General features: G+C 36.5%; 1 protein-coding gene across 1 annotated transcript in view; it reads right to left on the reverse strand.

Moving 5' to 3' along the window:
• Window positions 1-25778, reverse strand: part of GMDS (GDP-mannose 4,6-dehydratase) — a 626998-nt gene that overhangs the window by 496034 nt on the left and 105186 nt on the right. The window contains 3 exon segments of the mRNA XM_079148803.1: window positions 5809-5918; window positions 7977-8064; window positions 15450-15494. Of these exon segments, the coding sequence (XP_079004929.1) occupies window positions 5809-5918; window positions 7977-8064; window positions 15450-15494 (243 nt within the window).

The following is a 25778-nucleotide window of genomic DNA, read 5'->3' on the forward strand; positions in this document are numbered from 1 at the left end:
TTCCTGCTCCACTCATACCACCCTGCCAGCTTCCACAGGTTCCAAAGTAAATAAATTAATAAGATCAGAGAAGAACAGTCTCTTTCTCTTGTTTGCACTGGGTTTTTAACAGGCCACCCCCTACCCTTGCTATAATTACACAGTAAAGGGCCATTTTGCTGCAATTTTGTTTTGTTCTATAATTGAGTCAGTCAGGCCTCTAACCAGATGTTCGGCATAGGCACCTGCCCTTCCCCACCATAATGCAATTCTCCCACTGCATTATTCATTTGCCCACTCCCCTCAATTAGAGGTCCCAAGAGGTTCAGGATTCCTGGGAATGAAAACCTAGGCTAACTATCAAACTAAAATTTCAGCTCAGAACCTCCAGGAAAAAGTCACTGGAGCTGAATTAAATTGCTCGGGCCCTTTCCCAGGGCCCACCATTTTAATTCCCATGCCTGTTTTTAATTCCCAACTTCATTCCCTGGATTGGCTTGTCTGTCTCATCTCTCCTTGATTCTATATTGGTATCCAGCCACAACTATACTAGCCACTTGGTCCACAATCAAGTCTTTGTGACTAGCTTCTTGAGTCTAAGGACTCCCCAAGGAGGACTACCTGGGCTCCTTCTCTTTGGGTTCCCGAGATCTCCTAAGACTGTATGAGGAAACCTCAATCTCCATTTAGTAGGTCCTGCCTCAGCTCTTATCCCAGGCACTCAGCCCTCCCCCAGCTGTCATGAAACAAAATGAAACAACACAGAGAATTGAAAGGGAAAGTAATAAAATTAAAGGGTTAGAAGAAGAGTAGAAAATATGGAGTTAGTTGTGTTGAATAAAAGAAAGTTAAAGACGTAATAATGGTCTTTAGCACTGAAAAAGAATTTGAAAATCTTTCTCAAAACAAAGAAAAGAATAAGTGAATTTCCACTGAAGACACAAAGAGGGAAAATGAGCTTAAGAAGAAACTTATACACATAGGGACTTACAAGGGGGATGATTTTCTATCAGAATTATAACTAATATAATCATTTTCTTGATTTTTAAAATAAATTATAGGATTTAAAGACCTGAGTTCCAATCCTGAACTGGCAGTAATTAAATGTATGACTGAGCAAACAACTTCATTTGTTAAAATGAAAATCATATTAAATTATTTCTAACATTCCCTCTAGCTCTAACATTGTATGATTGTGTAATTTTAATTTTTTGAAAAAAAAAATCAAGGCAATTCCAACATGACACTGAGACAAAAGGTAATAATACTGGACCAGGTTCAATGGGGGAAAGAGCTCATCTAACACTATGACTTCAAGACTGACATAAGGTTATCAAAGAAGCTGCGAGAAACAGTGGACAAATCCAAAGGCATGACAGCAAGGAATGCAGAACAGCCTAGAAACACTATTATTTACACAGGGAAGAAAAACAAAAAACCAATAATCTCAAAAAAGCAGGTTCCTAAAACATTTTTTTCCATCAAAATGGGCAGGTCCACATACTGGATAATTTGTTCCTACTTGGATGATGTCATCACGCTAGGTTTAACTACTTTTAATAACTAGTACATTTCAGTCATCTCTCACTTTCTCCCACATAAGATCAAATCAGCCTTTCAATGACCTACTTCATGAGTCATAATTTTTCTGTTTATGATTCAGAAAAATGTCTTCAGTCAGTATTTCCCAGACTGCTGTGGGCTTATTCCAAGAACCAATTTCATCTTCATTGGTTTCCTACAGGAAACCAGACCAACTTCCTATTATTTTATTTTCCTTACTTTTAGCATACCATAGCCCACATCAAATTAAGTGGAAGTGAGAGTGATAGAAGACTTTATTCCACACAAAGAGAAGCCAAAACAAACAATGCCCAGTCTAAAAGTCATAGATTCAAAATTAAGTGTGCTAATATTAGAAACTTCTTTCAAAAGAGCACCAAACAATAAGACATTTTATTTTATTTAATCTTATTGCAAGCATTCCACTGTCAGGAAGAACTTATTCATTAAAAAAAAAGTCTATCATCTGTAAGTACAATAAATTCTGTAAAGATGAATAATACAGATATTAATTGAGAGAAATAAAATATGTATTTTCCAATCTAACCCCCAAAACAAGCTACTAGGAAAACAGGCAGAGCCTAAAGTGGTCCAGTGACAGAGCAGCATGCCCCAGCTGCCTGGCAGGTTTGTGGAGTCAGCACCCAAGGGCCTTTATCCCAATTCCAATTCCCTATGCCCACTCCGCCTGTAACTAAGAATCAACCTGTCTTAGATCACATGATAAACAGAGGTATAAAGCATGGAAGATTTTGTAGTACATGCCTACCATGGTTTGTACTCATATTATTTCTTTAAAATATCAGAAGTAACTGAGAAGGAATTATTCTCATGAACTGTACACACTGCTTAGGAAAACGGAGGTTTATGAATGTGAAGATCTTTGGCATAAAAGTATATCAGATTCTCTTCAGTCTCATTCCATTCTTACCATTCCTGATTGCAGATACAGTTTTGGGTTTTAAAAGCTCGAAGCATTAACTGGTGAGTAAAAGAAGTGTAGTATATCAAACTCAAAAGCTCATACATTAAAGAAAAAAGTCAAAGAAGAATGCATTTAAGACACATGGATAAACCAAGAAATCTGAAACACCAGAGTAATGGCTCTCAATATGTTATCCTCAGATAAGGGTCAGGCGTCACCTGGACATGTCCTAGAAATGCAAGTTCTCAAACCCTGGACTTCAGATTCTGGGGACGGACCTGGAAACCTTCAGGGGATGCTGATATATCCTTTATCTAACATATTCTCTTGTCCTTCTACCAAGAAATCTGATAAAAGAATCCACTTGGTCTGCATTTCCCTCATAACCCCTCAACCCCTTAACTTCTAAACCCTCTCTGTTCTCACTATCTTATTCTGTCCCATCACCAAAATGCTCTTTTTAAAATCATAAGTCAGGTTTAAATATGTAGCTTAGGGGTTGAATGCATGTCTAGTGTGTGTGATGCCCTGGATACCAACCCCAGCAAAATACACACACACACACACACACACACACACACACACACACACACACACACAATAAGTCCCAAAGTCATCTCCAGCCTTACTGACGAGGCCAGTGAGCTTTTATTGGTCCTCTCTCCTAGATTCATCCTTTCCTGCTTGAAATGGCCTAACTTCACAACTTCCAAGATAATTCCACCCACTGCCTCTCATCTCTGTTTCTGCCATCAGTTCTATTCTTCCTTCTCCTCTAACTACAGGCAAGTCCCCAAGGTTCAATCCTCACTCTCTGCTCTCTTTTTCTAGCTGCTACCTGGCATTTCAAGGGCTCTGAATGCTGAACTTAATACCTGCACACCCCAAAACTTCCCAAACCTCACAACTTTTTAAAACTATCTCATGACCTGATTCCCTTGCATGTTCTTCTATAATATCTTCCTTATGCTTCAAGATCAGTGCCAGCACCTGCTCCTCCTTGACACTATCCATATCCCCCTCAGATGGAAGGTCTTTCTCACCTTCCTCCAAAGACTGGAAGACACTGTGCCAATCTATGGTCCTTGCTACAAAACACTTCTACCAAAGTTGAAATCCTCTACAGCAGAAGTAAAATTTACACAACTCCTTGTCCTTACTATACCATGTAAGATACCTTACATTAGGTATACATTCAACAAATCTTTGTTGAAGGATTAAATAACCTTACAAACCAAAATTCTTAATTGAGCACCACTCACCTATAGGAAAAGCAGTCAAAATAATGTAAAACAGAAAAATTAATATCTACAGCAATTTAGAAGGAATCAACTCAATCTCCTTTTCTTTCTATTATTTAAGTACAACTACTTTGGAATGATAACCCAAAACTATTATGCACCCGGCAACTAAAGAAATAAAACATTTTTTGAACTACAAATACTTTTTGGAGAAAGAAAAGGATTGGCTCTTTTAATACTAAAATGACAGAGGGAGGGATGTCTATAAATAAACCTTTATAAAATGTCCTACATCCTTCTGCCATGCCAGTTCATGTCTTCCAGGAGGTGATAACCTATCTACAATCACAAAGGAAACTTCTTAATCTTAGGGAAATTGAATAACAGAGTACTCATTCCAAAACACTCTGTTTTGTCTGGAAGATACTCTATGGCTGGTCAGGAAGGTCAAAAACACTCAGATGAATTATAATGTGGAAGATAGACTGACTGCCTCATTTAAGGAAAATAAGATCTTCATTCCTGGAATGATTAAGAATTACTGCTTTTTTAAAGCAGGGAGGTGGGTTAATCTCTCAAGAATAATATGCCTAAAACACCCTTTTTGAATAAGAAAACACATCGAGAATCATTTAGGAAAACAGCTCTGCTTGAACCTAAAGACCCTAATTCCTTTTTCAGACCAAATTTTAAATCTGGATATAAAATTTTAAAATCTGGATATATAGATTAAGAAAGGGAAAAGCAGCTGGGGTGGAGCTTGCAGATGGAGTGGAGGCTAACACTAGGGGGATAAAAGGAAAGGGAAAAATTTTTTTCCTAGACAGCACGGATAAGAAGATAAGAGGTATCTTTATGATGAATATGTGGTCATTTTTCAATTTTTCTTACATAAAAATTTATTATGAGGATTGACAATCAAATTTTTAAATCTCCTATCAATTGTTCAGATAGCATTTTGCAATGTTTCATGAGATTCAGTTCATAATTTCATTTCAAACTAAAAGAGCTATAGGAAATAGGCACATAGCCTCCATCGTTTGAAAAGCTGGTGATATAAAGAAACATCAAGAGATGTTAAATACTTCCTAAAATAAAACTGCTGAGTTTGTTCATTAAATAGCAAAAAATGCTGGTAGATTTTCTGGACCTTCTTTTTTTTTTTTCCAGGAGATAGAGTTTAAAATTAAAGTCATTTGCTTTTATTTTTAAGCTTCACTAACTATGCTAATTGAACAAGTTTCTAAATAGAACTCACATCATCCTGGGTTCAGATTTCATTCACCAAAGTAATAGTAGGACACCCTAAGTGAAGCAGATGATGAGAAGCCTGGGAGGGGCTTCTCTGGTTTATTGTGATTTGCTCCAGAAAGAACAACGAAAGGAAGGAAGGCAGAGCACCAAAGAATCTGAGAAAAGGGAAGAAATCGACATTAGCTATGTCACACTAAGGAAGAATAGGCTAAAAAGCTTTCTGCCAATAATTTTTACCATACACAACAAAAAGTTAACTCAGCTAATTCTAACGTAATTGAGATTCCAAAAATATTCTCTCAATCAGTTATAGTCACTAACAAAAATTAAAGTCAAGGTTTTACTGAGTTACATCTTCCAACATTTTAACAAAATTTTATTCATAATGTGATCTGAAATGGCAGTTAACAAACCTTGCCAGGACTCATGACTACAGGAACAACAAAATAAATGAGTACTGCTATTTGAGGGTTAACAGTAAGATTGTATCCTGTTCAGTAACAGAAAATATACCTTCAAAAAGCTCTATCAGTATTTCCCTTGGGATCAATAACCAAATTAACATGGATGACTAAATTTGAAGACTAGGACAGGTGGATGTATTATCGAATTAAGAAGCAACAGACAGAGGCTGAGATTGTAGCTCAGTGGTAGAGCACTTGCAGTGCATATGTGAGGCACTGGGTTCTATCCTCAGCACCACATAAAAACAAACAAACAAACAAAAGAAAGGTATTACAGAAAGGAAAAAAAAAAAGAAGCAGCAGCAGCAGCAACAAACACATGTAAAACACACACTACCACAGGAACACAGCTGGAGAGACAATGATAAAGAAAATGGTTTACTTTGACGTGGCTCTGGGCTCCAAGGTTGTAGATCTCTGTAGGCTTTACTTCATTGATGATCTTCACAAGGCAGGTACTATCAGTGAGATCTCCATAGTGCAACTTCATGTCTTTAGAATTCAAAAACAGACCATTAGATAAAAGAAAATGATAGAAGCTCAATTTTTGAAAATATCAAACTTGAAATGCATACCCTTAAAAAGTCTGTAAACAAGGGTTAGAATGGAAATGTTGCATTTGATGGTCCCGGAGCAGCAGATATAGCTATCATCTTTAAAGAACTTATTGGCTAAGAAGCTCAATGTAGCTCAATGTAGCCCAATGATAGAGTACTTGCCTAGCATGCAAGGTACTGGGTTATGACCACAGCAGCATAAAAATAAACAAAGGATAAACCTACATAATAGAAAGATATTTACATATATTACCTATGTCTGGAAAGGATTTATAGGGATAAAGTCACATGAACTTTTTAAAACAGTATCATACAATAATAGATGTTAAACAATTAATATATCTTAGGGCTCCGGGAGGTTGGAAGATATGTAAGAATGAGATTCTGGCAAATAAAATTTCGTAATAATATATGTACACTCTAAATACATCTATCACACACTGACGATAGTGGCAATAGTTCATATTTGATACTTGTGTTCAGATACTTCCAACCACTGATCTATAAGTACATTATAAACATCAGTCCTTAAGCTGTCTGTGGTAAGTCTGACATAGTAACACAACTGATTAGGACAACCAGCCAATTCCAACTCCTACATCTAAGTTGATCCTTACACTGAATTCATTAGTATAAGAATTTGAAATGTATACATGGGTGATTTGCTAACTTGATAATTTCATTATATTTGCAAAGTACTGATCTATATATAGATCCAGTGATAGAGTGAATCTGTAGTTTGTGCAAAACCATATGAGTTGAGCATTTCTAATCAGAAAATTGAAAATCTGACATGCTCTGAATCTGAAATGTGTTTAAGTGCTGACAGGATGCCACAAGTAGAAAATTCTACATTGTGAAACTTGATTTCACACACAAAATTATTTGAATATTGTATAAAATTACCTTTGGTCTGTATGTAGAAGAATACATGAAACAAATGAATTCTGTATTAAGACTTGGGTCCCATCCTTAAGCTATATCATTATGTATTTGTAAGTATTCCAAAAACTGAAAAAAATTCAAAACCCAAAAGTCTTTTGGTCCCAAGCATTTTGGATAAGGGATATTCAATATACCTGTAATAATTTTCAAGAAGGATGTACTTAGCAACTTAAACATTAAGGTGAAAAACCTTTTCTGTGGACAACTGGATCACCTTCCTGATGATCATCACTACCTATAAAAGTAACCCCAACCTTCCAAATATTCAGAACTTGGAGGTGAATACAGAATCATTGATCATTTATAAGTTGACTATATTATCCTTGTTGGCTAGAAAAACTGAGTAATGCAGGCTGAACTTGGAGTTAGAAGCTCTGGGTTTTAGACCCAGCTCTGCCTACTTCATGGTGTTTGACCTCAATAAAATCACCTGCCTGTCTCTCCATTTCCTCATGTACAAAATAGTCTCCCTAACAACTTGTTGCTATAGGTTGCATATATAAAGGACAAGTAAGAAAACACCATAATTGTGCTGTTTAACCATCCATCTACAACATAGGCAAATTTACTAACAACAACAACAAAACAATAAAAAAGTTATAAATCTTAACAATGATTGGTACAGCAATTTAAATATTTTAATTGCCAGAAGGTTTTGAATCTGTCTTCACAAATTATTTTAAAAATTAATTAAAATGTCTGCAGATTGTTTAACTTGAATAAACTGAACCAAATGTAAAAAGCAAAGAGTGTTCTTTAAATGCAGAATTACTCTTTATTTGAGGGAACAGGGACACCTGGAGAGGGGTGATCAAAGGCATGTCTTCCCTTGGTCTCTCTGAGCCACCTACCCAATTTCCCTTTAACAGTCAAATCCAGATGACACAATGGCCTAGAACAGCGAGCAATAAGGAAGGTTTTCAGGGCATATAGCTCATATTCAACACAGTGATACATGGGCAAACAATTACGACTAGATAGGGGAGAAAAATGACATTTGACAACATCTCTGAAATCTCTGAAGATTTTAGAAAAGAATATGACTTACTTCCTTCAATATGTGCCTGGGGGTTCTTATACAAATGTTCAATTCGACCTGTATTGAATGAACTGGATCTCCGTACGATTCCGTGGACCTGAATTTTTAAGTATGAAAAGACGAAAGTAAATTACAAATGTGTAATGAGAATTAAAAAATAACTCAGAAGTTCTTTTGCTAATATTTGGCTTTATGAAAAAAATTACTATTACTTATAACATTATTTTTAAACTATTAGAAATAGTAGAGGGCTTATTTTCTCCCTAACTACTGCCTGACAGGTACCAGAGCACTACCTCCATCTTTCTCCAGTGTTTTTACTGCCAGTCTCAACAAAAGTAATTAGATAATTATGTGACTTCATGCTTATAGATACTCAAATGTCTCCTTTTCTAAACACATACATTTTCTGCCTTACTGCTGACAAAAATATCTCTTCAATTTGAAACTGAAGACATACCACATGAGGCCACATCTGTAAAACAGCTTTGTTGCCTGTTTAACAGGGGAGGAGGACCTCACATCTTTCCTCTCTCCTCAGAGCTACTGCATGCTGCATCTATTTTGTGTGTGTGTGTGTGTGTGTGTGTGTGTAAATAAAAAGCAATTTTACATACTTAAACATAGGAAATCTGTTGTTTACCACCAAAGTTATTTCTGAAATATAGATTTATCAGATATTAAATTGGATGGGTTAGGAAAAAGTTTCACACATTACAGGATTTAAGTAAGACATGAAGAAAATAGAAATGAAGAAAGGATTTTTTAAGAAATTTATCTTGATTTATCCATGATCAGCATAAGGGGATAAAGTTGCTAGAACAGGAATGCATACCTGTCTGATACTGAAGAAAAGACTATTTGTGTCTGATACATAAGAGAAATTGTTCCAGACTTGGTCCCACTTCCTTCTTGTGTCAGGACTGCTCCCTTTGTGCTGCCAATGCTAACACCAGCTTATGTCACCAGCTGCCCAAATTCCAGTTCCACTGGTGGCAGTTTTAATCCTTGACTTATTTTAGAAGTGTTCCCTCTAAGGTTGGGTAGGTTCATTTGCAGCTGAATACACTTCTATATTTTTAACTCAATCGTTTTCTGTCTATTTCAAACCAAAATTAATCCTTGGCATGACTCAAATATTCCAAATGCAAGGAGGAAGTCATAAGCACATAAGACTTTCTTTCAAACAGAAAGAAATGTCATCATCATTTTATACGGCATACATGAGAAATGACTTCTGCAAAGGATGCAACACACCCACAATTAATAATTCTGTTGGTTAGCTGTATTAACCAAGAGAAAAGCATTCATCAACACTATTTTCCAAAAGAATAAAACCCAAGAAAATTTGGTAAACATGTAAATATTTTAGTAGGGGTATACTGCATACTTGGTTGACTTTTTAGGAGGCAACATTAAAAATCTAGGAAATGGTGAGATTTGGCTATATACACAGCCATTACTTAATTTAAAGTATAGGATATAACAATAATATTAAGTTTAGAATTATTCTACTTCCTGGTGTCCAATTTTCAAATTGTTACTTAGTCATTAAATTGAGTTGCTCTACAAAATTAATAAATTTTGTTTAATAAAAAGCAATTTCACATACTTATACATAGGAAATCTGGCATTTACCACCAAAGTTATTTCTGAAATACACAGACTCCTCAGACATTAGTGCTTTGTTTTATTTGATGGAGAGGAATTTATCTATTCTAAAAATATACAATTTAACTTTGATAATGATGATAATAATAATATAGGGTATCTTCTTTTGGTTGATGAATTCTGGGGAAGTCATATATTCTAAGAGCCTAAAACATAGAAATTTCATATATATATTACATATAAGTATAAAAGGCTTTGATAAAATATTAAACAATCTTTATGGATTCAATGTGAAAAGCAGACAGCTATACAAAGTCATAGCAAATCATTAACACAGGACCTTAATGTCACACTTACAATGAAAACCATTACACATTAGTTCTTTTTTTCCCCCAATGGAAAAAAAAAGTGTTTTAATTTCCCCTCACTCCCAACTGTTGGTATGTGTATACAGAAAAAGAGACTTGCCAAATGCTTAATCCATGACAGCAGGTATTATTCTAAGAACTAATGAAAGCTGAGTCTGTCTGCTTCTGAGACAGGTGAAATACAAACATTAAGACAAGCCAAAATGCGTGCAAACTGCGTAATCTAGTTAAATTTGAGATTAACAGCTTTCTCTTTACAGAAAGGATGTCGGTAGGGCTTTTTTGTTTGTTTTTGTAAGGATATGGGAAGAAAAAGAGATGAGGTTAAGAAATCAAACTGAAAAGATAAATGAGTTAAATGACTTTATATGGACTTAACCAGAATTATTATTAAATTATACCAGTTCACAAACAAAATTCTGAAAAACGAAAGTCTTAAAATAAATGGACATAGGTATTGTGACAAACAAATAATCATGTCATAGTTAACTAGGTGATGAAGGGGTAAATTTTAAGTTTTCTCTTTGTCAGAACAAAGTCAATTCGACTTCAAAATCTAGAGTCAGATTAGGCACTATGACGGAGAAATTCTTCATTATTTATTCATTATGATCAAGAACATGGAAATCATTATCACCGAATCTCAATTCTTTAGTGTCTACATTTCTCTTGGAGGCAGAGGACGCCTTGCAGGGATGATTAATGTCACTCACCCTTTGAAAAGTACAGATTACATAGGTAGTATCAACAGCTAACATTTACATGGTAGTGGAATGTGTCAGACACTGTCTTTTATAGATGGAAAAAAAAAAAAAAACACTCAATCTTCAAACAACCAAACTAATATTATTCCCATTCCTCAGATAAGGACACTGCCTAAAATCACACAGCTAGTAAGCAATGGCAGTTAAAGGCTTAACTGAGCCACTCCTGCAGATGCCTGAGGTAGTTTCAAAATAAAATCCATAAAAAGTTTGACTTCTTTCAAATAATGTATGAAGGCTTCTGGGATAATCAATAAGCCAAAAAAAAAAAAAAAAAAAGTTTCAAGAATTCGTTCAGATCAAGAACAGAAGAACAGGAGATCCATACTCAAACAAATAACCTCCCAGAGAAAACAAGTGAACAATCCTTGTATCCCATTTCTTTTCTATTTTTATACTCTATCTCAGCAGAGGTGGTTATAGTTACTTTCCTGGAAGTGAAACCCATAATGTACCTATTTTTTTTATTTTAAATTCTGAGGTACTACGTTGTTATTGGTGTTAAGTTATTTAATATAATTTTTCTAATATTCCTGGATAAATGTTAGCTTTTACAGAGTTTGACTTAGTCTTTCATTTCTCTAATTCTTCTCCTTGCAAACCAAGAAAAAGCATATCTGCTAACAATGGTGCTGTGAAGGTATTTGAAACTAGAATGTACTTCCATAGAACTTTCATTTTTGTCAGTTTTCCTCCCTCCCTGATGACGGGGAGGAATGCATACAACTCTGGAGTCCAAGGCAAGAGAACATGGCATGTCTGTCTTTCATTAATGCTAATTTGTAAAGTAGACTAAGGGAGCCCACTATACCATATGTGTCCACTGGCTTGTCAGCATCAGACTCTATCCATCATTCCCATCACAATGAGCCCCTTACATCCCACAGAGTTCTAACAACTAAGAGTTGTCCATGTGCTCTCTCACCTAAACTTCACAACCACTTCAAGAGACAGGTATATTCATCATTTCCATTTATAGACAAGGAAATAAAGTCTTAGAGGGGCTGATTGACTTGCTCAAGGTCATCAAGGTCACAAAGACAACAAGTGGGAGAGGAGGGTTAAGACAGGACATCCAGTTCTAAGCCTCAGGGTTCCCTTACCATGGTGGGTGGGGTAGCTTGTTTAGCTCCCTTGCTCTATGCTAGTCAACAGGGTAAAAGGAGAATGGTCCTCTGCACTTCAGCAAGGCAAAGAATAAAGTCCATAAAGTATTCACAGGATAATTTTCCACAAAAACTTGACAATTCTTTATTTTTCTCCTTAGAAGAGAACATCTCCACATATCAACCAAGAATTAACAAGATCATTCTCTTTAAGTTTTCCTTACTTTTTAATTCTGAGTAAAATTCAAAAAACAAGCAATGATAAAAACTATAATTCTCACTAAGTCTCTTCTCAGTGAGAAATGGACCATAATAAAGCAATACAATCAGCCCTCCATATCCATAGGCTCTGCACCATGGATTCAATCAACTGCAAACTGAAAATTAATTTTTTTAAAACTGCATCTATATTGAACATGCCCAGACATTTTTCCTTATCAGTATTCCCTAAACAATACAGTATATAACAATTATTTGCATAGCATTTACATCATATTAGGTATCATAAGTAATCTAGAGATGATTTAAAGTATTAGAGAAGAGCTGTATAGATTCTCTGCAAACACTATACCATTTTCTATAAGGAATTTGAGCATCCTCAGATTTTGGTATGGGGAGAGTGGCTGGAACAAATCCCCTATAGATATCAAGGGACGAACACGATCAGATTTATAGATTTCAGTGACCACATTAAATGACCAGGTCTCACAGCTTATGTGATCACACAAGGCAATTAACCACTACTAATCAATCTGTTAATATAAGCCCTTCCTTTTCAAGTCATCCACAGATGTATGTTTTTGCTTTAAGATTAGTCAGGCTTTTTGTACTTTTTTTTTTTTTAACTACAGAAAAAGTAAAGAAGTGTAGTTAACTGTGCTGTGCTAATTCTGCACACTCCGTCTATGCAACCCCATCATTACTACCCCACAGATCTGACTGCTTCTCTACTAGCCACCTTCATAATGCCAGGTTGACCTTCCACTGGTAGCCAGTCAGTATGCCTCTTTCTTTATGAAGAACAACTCAGTCTCAGCATCAAGTCTCTTCACAGCGTTTATGTGTTTCTGGCTTGCACTTTGCTACCTCAAACTAGGCTGTTTCCAGGCATTTCTAAGTTTAGTGATATTCCTGTTACAAAGAATAGATTCAAAATAGCTCAGAGAAGAAAGTCCCCACAAATTTAGAATATGTTAAGGCACCTGCAATTAAACCAGTCACCATACCTCATTTGAACCTTTACTCACAGTGGTCCTCTATCTGTAGTTCACAGATAAGCACCATCAGCTATAACTGGGGACAAGGTAGAAAGGACAATTTCCAAACTTCTGAACCAAAATTCGGTATCTTAATGGGATATAAGACTGAGAACCCACTGAGAAAGTTTGGGAATCCACAGGGTTAGAAGCCTGTATTCATCTAAAATTGCCAGAGTTGACCCTCAGGATTCAGATGTGGACAAATGTGTCCCCCTCTCATCCTGCACACAATCTACTAATTCTATTTCTGCTCATGGTCAAAGACTACAACTGATAATTCTCAAAATTTTCCAATGTAGACAATATGAAAAATCACTCCAAAATTTACTTTGACCTACGCACAAAAAGATAAAGCCTACAACACCATCTGACTCCTCTCAACAGCTTATTCTCCAAGTGTATCAATCTCTTAAATTTGCCAATAGAAGCCTATTAAAACAGAATACAATGCGGATAAACACCCTTTACTCCCACTTTCCTTATAGAGTTCACATGTCCACTGTACTATGTGGGGGACTTATTTCTTCTCATGCTTTGTGGCTCTGTACCTTCTCCCTATATTGCCAATCATGTTTTCTTCTATCAATTTATGGATCTCACTCCTAAGTGTCTCCTCTCCGGCCTATCACTGTTTCTGTGATAAACTCCTCCCAGGTAACTGTGATTTGCCAAATGGGCTTTCTATCGTTTCTCTCTACCATAATCAAATCTGTGCTTATAATTTCAATGCTAATGGCATAAAAACATTTGTACTCACCAGGCAGTCCCAGACTCTCTAAGAGCTTCCAAACCTCTCATCCTACTTATCCTCTGAAATCTGTTGATTCCTTAATAAGTCACCTGAATGGAGCCTCACCGCTGCATACCAGTCTCCTTCCCAATCTTCTACAGTAGCACTAACACCACCACTGTGTGCAGGTCCTTCAGCCTGAGAAGGGTTAATGTTTATACCTCCAGACTAGCCCCAAGCCCTACCACTAGTCAGCCCATTATCACAGCACACAACCATATCCCCTTGTCCTCAAGACTGAAAATGGACACTGCCTATAGCCAACAAATTCATCTCTAGTCCCAGTCTCCATGTCCACTTTAACAAGTACTTAACACCCATGAAGTTGGAGCATCCCTCCTCTCATACCACCTCCTTCTGCAAAAATGTAATAACTACTGCTCTGCTAGCTCCTTCCCCTGTTTCACTTGTGCCTTAACCACAATATTGGCCACCAAACATCTCCCAGTAGGTCTTGCACATCTGAAACACAGAACAATGGATATCTCTCTGCCACATGTCTCCTTTTAATATTTATTAAAGCATAGATTAAACTAAATAGATAACAACCCTTTCTTAGAAACAAGTCTTTTGAACAACAAATGATCTATTTAAACTCTCAATTATTATAGCAATCTAGTCATATGGACATACATACATATGCACTTTCATAAATATGTATGCCTTCTTTTGATATCACAAGATGTAGAACTATTAGGCAAGAGTACAGAAGGTGCACAACATACCTGTTATGAATTCTTAAGGCTTTCAGAAAAGTTTCTGACTTACAGTAAGAAAATTAATTTTCTTTTCTTCAAACCCTATTGGCATTTAGATGCCCAATTCCATGCTGTTGTTTCTCCATTTTCTCCAACTACACATTTTTTATACAACGTCACCACAATTGGAATAAAGGACAATGCAAAACCATTAATGCAAACATTCCCAAAGCAGGTTAGAGCATACGGGCCATAGTGGGTTTTTATTCTCTGCATAGCATGAACTTATACACATGTATATAACTGAAAAAATGTCTTTGAAAAGTAAGATGTATACAATGAACCATATCAAATTTCACATAGAAACCTATGTTTCTTTTAAAGAAAGGATAAAATGTTGAAGGAAAAGAAGAAAAAGACGATGACAAAGCAGCAGTGGCAGCAGCAAACCTGAAAGTTTCAGCTTCCATAAAATATATGGCTGCCTATTAGAAAGCAAAAACCTTCAGGTGTAAATTTCTCATTCATGCATGCCAAAGATCAGCTTGGTTTTTATTGCTTTGTGCAATTTCCGAATGAAGTGACTTCACTGTGAGTGGGACTTTTTATGTAACACATTACATCATAAATTAGTGCTCATATGTTACAGCTTGGGCTTGCAAAGGCTAACGCTTTATCGGAGACGTGTAGAATGGCTGAGCCACCAGTGCTCACCAGTAGATAAAGAGCACAATGAGCTGGCAGGATCACAGGCCAGTAGCACAGTCTTCCCTAGATTCCGATTTGTTATCAGTTTCCGTGGAAAATCAGGAGGACACAGCAGAGGAAACACGAGGTCCCTGTGTCTGAGCAAACCCACCACCCGTTAGCCCACTGAGTCACTCACCTCATAGCCTTTTTCCAGCAGGAACTCAGCCAAGTACGAACCATCCTGGGAAGAGAAGAAAAAATGGGAAGTGTCAGACCCACGGTAGCTGGTGTAGAAAGATGACCACACTAAGAATTTTGAGAAAAGCATTTAAGAGTCTTCTTAAACTAAAATAGAGGATCATAGCAACCAAAATAAAATAATACCAATAAAGACAATAAACATCACACAGCCTTCCATTATTCATAGGGCATTTTCCCAGACAGTAATCCATTTGTACTCCACAAAAGACAAAGGAAGAAACTGAAATCTAGGGAAGTAGCTAACAGTGAAGAAAGAAAATGCAGAATTTCAGAATCACATGGATTCGGGTTTATACTTTGCCACTGACAAGCTGTATGAAATATGCAAATATGTGTGCAATGTAAAATGCCTTGTGATAAACTCCTTCCAGGTAACTGTGATTTGCCTTGTTGCTATGGGAACATAAAGCAGGAAAATGACAAATCCTAGGGAGGTATGAAAAAGGAATCACTGGAGAAGGGATGAGATGGAGACAAAGGAGACTTCAAGAGAGGGAAGGGTGGGGAAGAAAAGGCCAATGTAGTGTTGGCATTACTGAAAAAGAAGTTCCTCATTAGAGTGGAGAAGGCCAGCAGGGCAGTGGAAGGAAGTAAGCGCCTTTAGGGGAGCACTCCAGGCCTGGGGGGAAGTTGGCTGCTCATCCCAAGGGCTCTGGGAAGTCATTGAGGGGCTTAAGGGTTTTTAGGGGTGTGTGTGTGTGTGTTGTGGGGAGAGGGTAGATGTAACTAGATCTGTATTACCACAGCACATATATGCATGCACACACATATGAACTTTCAAAGGGCGAGGATATTAGTTTTTCACAAATAAGTACTTCATTTGTATTAATATTCAATCATGTAGTTAACTCCTACCTCAGCATAAAAGTATTTGACTAAATACTAAGATTCTCAATTGGATTCTAATAATTCTTTCAAAAATTTCTGAGCAGGATCTCTAGGTAAACTTAATTATTTCTTGTACCATATTCAGGGAAAGAAAGTACGAAAGATAACTAATTAAACTAGTAAGAGGTCAAAAGTTGAGAAATCACCATTCCAGAGTCACTTTAAAAAGTCACATTTTGTAATCAATTTTGTAATTGCTCTTCTGTCTTAAGCCCCAGTATGGAGTCCCATCTTCCCACCCAGACCTAACAAAATTGGGACACCACAACTACTGGAAATTGGTGACCTCAAAAGTAGTTGGGGATGTTTGAAGTTTCTTGGATGTTTTCAGTTTTAAAAAACTTAAAATATCCCTTTTGGCTTCAAAAGTTCCTACCAGATATCCAGGAAAAAGAAAAATGAAGTAAACCTTATGATTATCATGACATGACCTAAAGCTGGAACTGGAGACACCCTAAGGGTCCTGAAAATGACAGGGCTGCCAAGGAGGTGTTTACAACATTAATGTAGAAGTACTGCATAAATTCAGGCAGAATGACAAGGCGAGGCATACAAGAGACACATTTTGTGGTTCATTAAAACCTCCAGCAGATTTTCTTCAGATTTCTTGACATAAATATTCTGGTTTACAGACTCGCATGGAGAAGAACAGAAAGCATTTGGGCTTTTCATCTCAATATTACGATGTGCATGGTTTTTACATACTCAGTACTTTAACTAAATCAGTCCATTAGGCTGACCAATTCAGGCTAGGACAAACCAGGTCAGCCTACACTACCATCAGAAATGTTCGAATTTTCAGTATTCCCATAAACCAGTCAATGACAAAACACGGTAGTAGAAAAATATTTGCAATAAGAATAACAATATGGCAATAGGAAGAAAAGCATAGTAAGAAGCTTTGTTGTTGTTATCTTGTCTAGAAGCAGACAACAATTTTCACATATCAAAATTCTCCTGGAATAACAAGTGAAAATGCTATGTGTCCTACCATAGTTGCATAGGATGTTTAAAAAAAAAAAAAAGCAGAGGTATAGGGGATCCCTAGGGTGGGGAGAGCTGTGATTATTTAGAAAGCTGATGTGAAACAGACCTGGCCAGCACTGAACCCTGTCAATAAGGTCTTGTTCTTCTCACCCAGGCCACTTCTCAAACTTTCCAACCACACTGGAACATTCTGAACCAGCAATGGCACTAGCTTCCTCCTCACTTCCTTGCCAGGCCTCTCCAGTGATAGGGCCCATACTACACAATGAGTGGGAAACAAGCCGAGCACAGGCTCCTGGTCTCCTGCCCAGGGAGCCCAGCTGGCCTCCCCTGGGGGCCTCCAGGGGAGACAGGGTATCTGAGCAGGCAGACGTTCTCTGAACTAGCAGGATGGTTGTTTCCACCTCCTCTTGAAGCACAGGCTGATAGAGAATGCTCCAATCAGACTAATGGCTAAAATGTCATAACAACAGAAAACGTGCAACTAACATTAAGTTCTGACACTTGACTCCTCTAAGACCAAGGAAAGAGCCAGTTAAATCTCTAACTTGTTCATTATGACACAATTACTTTGGTATAAATTCTCCTGATAGAGAAAACTTTTAAATTTAAGAGATAATGTCCCAACTGTGACCCTTTCAAATTTACTTTTGCACATGGTTAAGGGTGTCTATGTCACATAAAATGCTATACTATTTTAAGCAAACACCATTGTCTTAATGTTTTCAAGGCAGAGAAATTTTTTTTTTTTTTGGTTTTACTATCACAAGAACCTCACTAGGAAAGTAAGCAGCCATTTGGCAACTCAGGTAACGGAGGCGTAAGAGGTTAGCCAACTTACCTAACAGCTCGCCACTAGTAACAGACAAAACCAGGCCTAGAATACAAGTCCTTCATTATTTTGAACTAGGAAATAATCTCCTTACTCAATCTGCTCCATCTGGGAACTACCAAAACATGTCAAGACCCAACAAAATAATAAAAGACCATAAAGGATTCATTTTCAAACCAACTTGACTTAGTCATTTTCCATTACGGGGTGTTTTATGAATTAAACAGGGCTTCCAGTTTTAATCAAGTGACCCAAACCCAGAAAAGTCATGTAATTTTAGAAGACTCAGAGCTCAGAGGAGAGAAGGGATACAGTGCCTGAGATTTCCCTGGTCTCAGTTCTGGGCACATGCGTGCCCGTGGGGCGGTACAGTATCAGGTGGAAGTATTTTGACTTGGTGGTTAGATATATGTCAGAGGGATGAGGCCCCTGCCACAGGCCCAAAGGGTCAGGTTTCTGTGTGCCTGATACCCACTCTATTCATTAGAAGGGTGAGCCCTCACTTCCATGGAGTACTCAGAAATGCCCCAGTAGGCGTCACATAAAAATTAAGCATAATCCCAAAAATTAAGTCATATTTTAACTATTACATGAAAATTACTTAAAACTCCACATCTATTTAAAAAAAGAAAGTGAGAAAGAAAGGAAGGAAGAAAGGAAGAAGAAGAAAGGAAGGAAGGAAGGAAGGAAGGAAGGAAGGAAGGAAGGAAGGAAGGAAGGAAGGAAGGGAGAGAGAGAGAGAGAGAGAGACAGAGAGAGAGAGAGAGAAAGCAAGCTAAAGGAAACAGAAAGATTCCCCCTCCTAGTGGCCAAAGATGGTTGGAAAAAGCACAGCCTGGTCTTCATACTCGCCCATAAATGTTTCTTTTATCTCTTCCAATGTGAATGAGCCTATAGCCCAGCTCATGAAAAGGGGAATGTTCTTATGTGCACCCTGAGAGGGTGGCCCCTCTGAACTGCATGCTAAATCACATTTATGTTTCAGTTTATGCACCCTTTAGCAGCGTCTTTGAACAGGATAAGGTAAGTAGTACTAAGATGGAAAAACTGCACCACTAATAAAATGAATCTTTTTGTTTGGGTCATCTCAAGCATCAGGAAACAGAATACCCTGTCTCTATGACCAGAAAGCACTCGTTTACTCAGCCTTCCATGCTTTAACTCTCCGTGTTCTAGTTACTCTAAAAAGAACAACTTCACAGCAAATCTCAACTATAGTATCAAGGGACTCCATCCCTCTACTAGAAGAACTACAAATACCTTAATACCTCAATAATTAACAGAGGATGCTGTTTTCAATCGGAATAAAAACTTCCAGTGATTTAACCACTGGAGTGTGACGTATCCAGGGGCAGAATATATTGGAAAAGTATTTACACCTGGCTCATGCTTGTAACGAATCACTGGATAAAATCTCTGTCAGACTCACTGAATTCAAAAGACCACAGGGATTAATTAATCCAACTCTTTCACTTTACAGATCAGGAAATTGAGACTCAAAACAGTTTTAAATGTTTAGTGTACAGTCATACACTCAGGAAGTAGCAGAATGCATACACACACAAAAAGGTTCTGGATCCCAGACCTCAGAATTGTATACTAAAAAATGCTTTAAAAACACCTACAATGAAGAGGTTGAACTGGTGACTATGCCTAAGAACTAAGTAAGACACCCTATAACATTACTAGAGTGAAAAACAAGAATAAAGTCAATAATGATCAATAGTGATTTAACTAATTGACTGAAAGGAAATGAGAGCACCATCAATATTTAAATACCCCCATCCCATATTGTCTTCAAAGATGAAAATTATTTCCCCATAAAACCACTGTCACCAAAGAACCAACTTGCACTCCCTTTGATTTGCCTCTTGACAGAGAAGGACACATGTCTGAATAATGGAGAACTGACTATGCCCAGCAGCTATGGCATTCTTTACCTGTGACTGCCCCTTCCCTCTTTGCCAGGTAAAAAGCCCTCTCAGCAGATGCTCAGTGGCTACACATGCACCACGTGGAAAAGAAAGTGCTTCTATGGCCAAACACCACACCTCCCAGTGACCAGTGTATACAAGGTTAATACTGAGTACAAGGTTAATAACCTCCAATCATCCTGCACATTGCCCTACCAGAGTTCTCTCCCTCAAAACATGCTGTTTCAAAAGGTTATGGATGTTAGCTTTTGTGTCCATGGTCAGTTACAATGTACTTGTACTTATCAAAAATATGAACAAAAAAAGATATGCTATAAAAAACATTTTTCCCAATATGATAGGGTTAAAAAATGACATAATGGGGTTTTTCCCTTCATGTTTTGTCTAGTATTAAGACTAAGGTTTTTGTGTTTGTGATCTTGCAAATTATTCCTTCTAGGAACTGATTATGTTTATATCCTCTACCCATTTTCTAATAGGCTATATTTTGCCAACTGGTTTATTTTTTACAAATTTCTAGAAAATATGTAAAATTACCTCATTTTCACCTCCCAAAAAAACCACTCAAAAACTGATACTTGAAATGGGTCACCAGATTTTCAGTAACAGAACTTCGACAACAACATCGTTTGAAATACACATCTCTTCCAAATAGCAAATGTTTACTGTAAACTCTTAATTTAATGAAGTAGGAAGAAAACAAATACCAGCTGAACTCCAAGTATATTTGCACAACCCAGCATTTATAATATTAGTGTCAATATAAACTATTTTAGTTATTTTAACTATTTTAGGCAAATGCTATAAGGAAAATGGGATTAAAGTTTTTAAAACAAGCAGGTAGAAGGCAAGCTGTTATTGGTGAAGTATAGAAAGGTAACTTTTAATTAAATGACTAGGAGAAAGGCAGCACAGGATACATAAAGTTCCAGAAATGTTTGTAAAGTCTCAAAGATAAACCCAAAGGCACTTGTTAACAGATGACATGTGTGCAGGGTGGTACAAGACATGAAGAAACACAAAGGGCAAAGCCACAAGCTCATCTCCACGTAAATAAAAAGGTATGCCCAAGGAATACCGTACCCACTGGTTTTCTTCAATGTAAGCTACTCTAGCTAGAACCCTATTGTTTCTCTCCCTCCCCCCATTCTTGACATTCATGTTGTCTTTTTAATCTCTTGGAGGAAAAAAGTATCCTGTGACCTACTGTTGCTCAAAATGACGCTGACAGAAAAAACAACAGTGAGCTTTTGCATGGTACTTTACATATGTGACACATGCCGTAAATGGTCCACATTCACCCATCTTCATGAGAACCCTATGGAGCTGGTATTACTATTACCTCCACTTTACAGAGGTAGAAATGGAGGAAAATCAAAACTGAAGTAACCTGCCCAATGTCTAACAAAGTGCAGCACTGTAGAGCAAGATTTAAACTAGTATATTTCTAATTATTTATATGGTAAATAATAGGCTCAAGCACTCTACACTGATGGGTTTGCAGATATTTTAACATAAAATGTGGTTCCTACAGATTGTATTAACAATAGAAGGCAAGCTGGATTAGTGAATATCAAACACCCCTTGGGGCATAGGTGTTACGGAATGGATGACAGGAAGGAAATAAGAGATTCAGTCCCTGCCCTATTGCTCTGAGAAGTATCTGGGCAACCAGGCATTTCCTGGCCTAGATAGTATTATGCTTCAACACTAGCTGGGACCTCTAGATTTCACATGCATCAGCACACCCACACGTGGACAGGATGAGAATAATAAGCAGGTAACTGCTAACCAAATATTCTGCTATCAGGGAATGCCAGTAGATGCATGAGTCATAGACAGAAGGTGGCAAGGCTTTGTGGATGAAAGAAAAGCCATGAAATACTACCACACTGACCTCTTCTATACTGAATGGCACAGTGCCCTGAATAAATAAATCAACACACTTGAGCATGAAATCAACGATGGGAAAAAAAACAGAGGAAATGTAAGAAGCATATCCCTATCAAAATCCTTTGAAAGATCTGCCTAACTGGCCAATTCCGTGCTGGTGTGAATAACTCCTTTCAAGTTTAGAACAATATACTAGCTCAAGGATTTTATAAATCAGAGCTCCAAATGCATTGACAAGGACCTGTATAGATTTGCAGGGAAGTTAACAATATATTACCAACAACTTCATGCTTAAATAATAATCTCTTTAAAGTAAAGAGCTATTAACTAAATAAAAATTTAAATTGTCCTTATTTTGAAAATCAAGTTCCTTTCCCCTTTTGTCCCCCCTTACTCTCCCCTTCCTATCTTTCAAAGTGACATTCTATACAATTAAAGGCTGTTTCTTTGCAAAGTGCATGATTACGTAGTTCTAATCATTCAAGTGATTTATAGAGGAAATGATTTTTTGCAGGTACTCTAACTAAAACAGTGCTACACTTTGTCCAGTGAAATACTTTAAATTTAGAAGAAAAAACTTTGTACTGAAAAGAGAATTATGAAATTTTTGTATTTACCCGATATATTGAGGTTTCCTTATACATTTCTTTTTATAATTTGTGTTCTGGCTAAGGCAGAAAGAACAAAATAAATGTTCTTTTGCTTATGACTTTAAAAAGGTCATATACAAATAAATAAATATTGATGACTATACCTTTCTTCTGTTACTGCACATTCAACAGGTTGCTGCTAAAATATCACTGTTGGTTATGCAACACTTTTATTTACAAATATTCTTTCTGATTTTAACCCAGTTTCTTTCAGGTATACAATTAATTAACATAATCCAGTTAAGTTTGTTCTTAAAAGATGCTCAATTCATGACAGAAATGTCATTTATTGGCTCCTAAATGCAGTTCAGATCTGCTCTATGGAGTTGCATCCCATTAAAGAAAGATGCAAGTTAAGAACTGTGATTTGTAAGGTTTAGGATAGGTAGTTCAGTAGTAGAGCACTTGCCTAACACTTGTGAGGCCCTGCTGAATCCCCAGCACCAAAAGTAATTTAAAAACTACAGAAAGACAGAAGAAATTCAAATGTACGTACATGAATGTAAACACAGAATTCTGTAAGCATACACCCAGGAAGTTGCAGATGATAAAGCAAATAATGCTAACTAATATTCAGACAGGGACAGATGGAGTAGTATAAGAAAAACTCTTAAGTCATGGACACAAACAGCTCCTAGTGAGAACAATTTTGATTTCACTGGGATGTAGCATTTGCAAGTAGTAGGTTCAGCTGGTAAAATTCAAGTTTGTGAGTGAGTACGTTCTCCATATTTGTTATGCTTTATTGCACATCGGGGTTCTACCACACAGAGGAGATATTCAAATCCATTGCAGAGAGGCAGGGAAAAAATCACAAATTTTAAAGTACCATACTTGTACTCTATCTTCCAGGGTCACTGCCTACAGGCTGTACAATCCAAGGTGTTTCTAGATAGTTCACCTCCAATACAGAAGCAGACAGGAAGAAAACAAACTCTTGGTGAAGATACTAAGATTGTAGTTTAAATTTCCAGAGTGCTAAAGCTTTGTTTTTGTTTTGTAGTTTTGCTTTCTTTCACCAACAGCAGTGGGAGCTTAGCTCTTATTCAACCATATATTCCTTTAAATCTGTGTTTAATGAGACTGATAGAAAATATTTTCAAGATTCCACTGAAAAAGAGCAACTTTGGAAGGACGGGTAGGGCTTTCTAGGTAAAAAATAGTACTGATAATAATATCCTTTCATAGGGAATGGACACCACCCCTATCTTGATCTCCATAGCACCAAGCTCCCCATTTGGTCAGAGCCTCAGGCTGAGGTAGGGATGAGTGTTAATTAAGTTTAATGTAGAAGGGCAAGAAGCAAGAGGCTCTGACCAGACTACCCTGACCACACACACCTTTAGGTCTAATCCTACGATACTTAAATACCTAACCACTGCTTCAGCTTCCCCACTATTCTTTCTACTGATAAACTTATTAGTGATATTTGACCACATTTTTGAAGATTTGGGTTATGTATTTAAGCTATCACCTTTTTATAGGTATGGTTAAATCAACTTTACATTATAGTATATAGGTTTTTCAAACTATTATTATTTCTATCAAATTAACATCATCTACATTACTATAATTCCTTATAGTTGCTAAGTATATTAAGAGAATTTTCTCACTTAAATTCCACAACATCATAGTGATATAGCTGACACTATCCTTTGATATCCAGATTAGAAAACTGAAATTCAGAAAGCTTAAATCTCTTGTCCAAGGTCACAGAGTGAGAGGACTTGGCAGAATACAATCCAATTTATCTAATACTAAATACAATGTTATTTTTACAATACATCTGCTTCAATCAAACTCGAAATATTTCAGCCAAGATGACACAGCAGTTTTAAAACTAATAAATTTATATAAAAACTCATGTCAAGTTTAACATAAAAATAACTTAAATTTAAATAGCATCAGGTATTACCCTGACAATAACCCACTAATAAAAATCATTGCTTAAATGAATCCCTCCACCAAGTACACTAAATAAATATATGCGAGCAAGCGTATGTGCCTATGCATGCATGTGCCCGCGTGAGTGCGTGCAGGCTCACTCAAAGGGACTTCTCTACACCCTTATTCCGAGGTTAAAAAAAAAAAAAAAAAAAAGGTGGGTGTATACTTTGATTTATTAAAAGCAGATCCTGGGCGATCTATCAACTGGTAAAAACATCTATCAATATCTAAAGCAATATGTGGTAAGATAATACTAAAAAAAAAATGGATAAAATGAATTTCCTACCCTCAGGAGTTTATAACCTAGTGAGAGAACAAGGAACAATACATCGCTTCCACAATCATCATTTTAGCAATAACATTAATTAACATTTATTAATATTAACTCACTGTATATTTGTAATAGTTTAAGCCAACTCTGACCAACAGAATATAAGGTGCACCACAGATATAATTCAACATTTTCAGTTGTCAAATTTTAAAAAGTTTAACAATATATTATTTAACTCAACATATCTACAATATTATCATGTCAATGTTAATAAAAACTTAAGATATTTTGCATTTTTTTGTATTAAAGTCTTCAAAACCTAAAATTTCATACTTTAGCATGTCTCAATTCAAATTTAAATATTCATCAGAAATATCTTCACATAAGTTGGAAAAACTACTGGTTTACTTTTTTTTTAATAACCAATTTGACTTTGAAGCAAAAGAGCATCACTTTCAAAACCACATCTGTTGAGATCAAGTAAACTTAATAACTTTTGCCAAATAGTATTAACATCAAATTCAAAGGTGCATTTGTATAAACTGCAAAGCAAATCCAAATTTATCAGTATCAACAAAGTATTCTTTAAATCCTTTCAAGTTTTTGTAGCTGATTTATTTGAACAGTATTTATAATGAACTTTGCTAGATACATGTCTGAATCATATTATTAACTTCAACTATGAAAACTTTCAATTTCAACATAAATTTTCATACTTGCCTAGTAAGATCACTTATTAGTTTTCCTTTCCTTAAAGTTTTGAATTTAGTTCATACGAAACATTGTTATATGAGTGAGAAAATGTAAACCACATTGTCATGTTTTCTTGTTAAGCACTGAATAATTGGAAATGTTCCTTCTG

Source organism: Sciurus vulgaris, assembly GCF_902686455.1.
Source record: "Sciurus vulgaris genome assembly, chromosome: 7".
In the NCBI taxonomy this organism is placed as follows: Eukaryota; Metazoa; Chordata; class Mammalia; order Rodentia; family Sciuridae; genus Sciurus; species Sciurus vulgaris.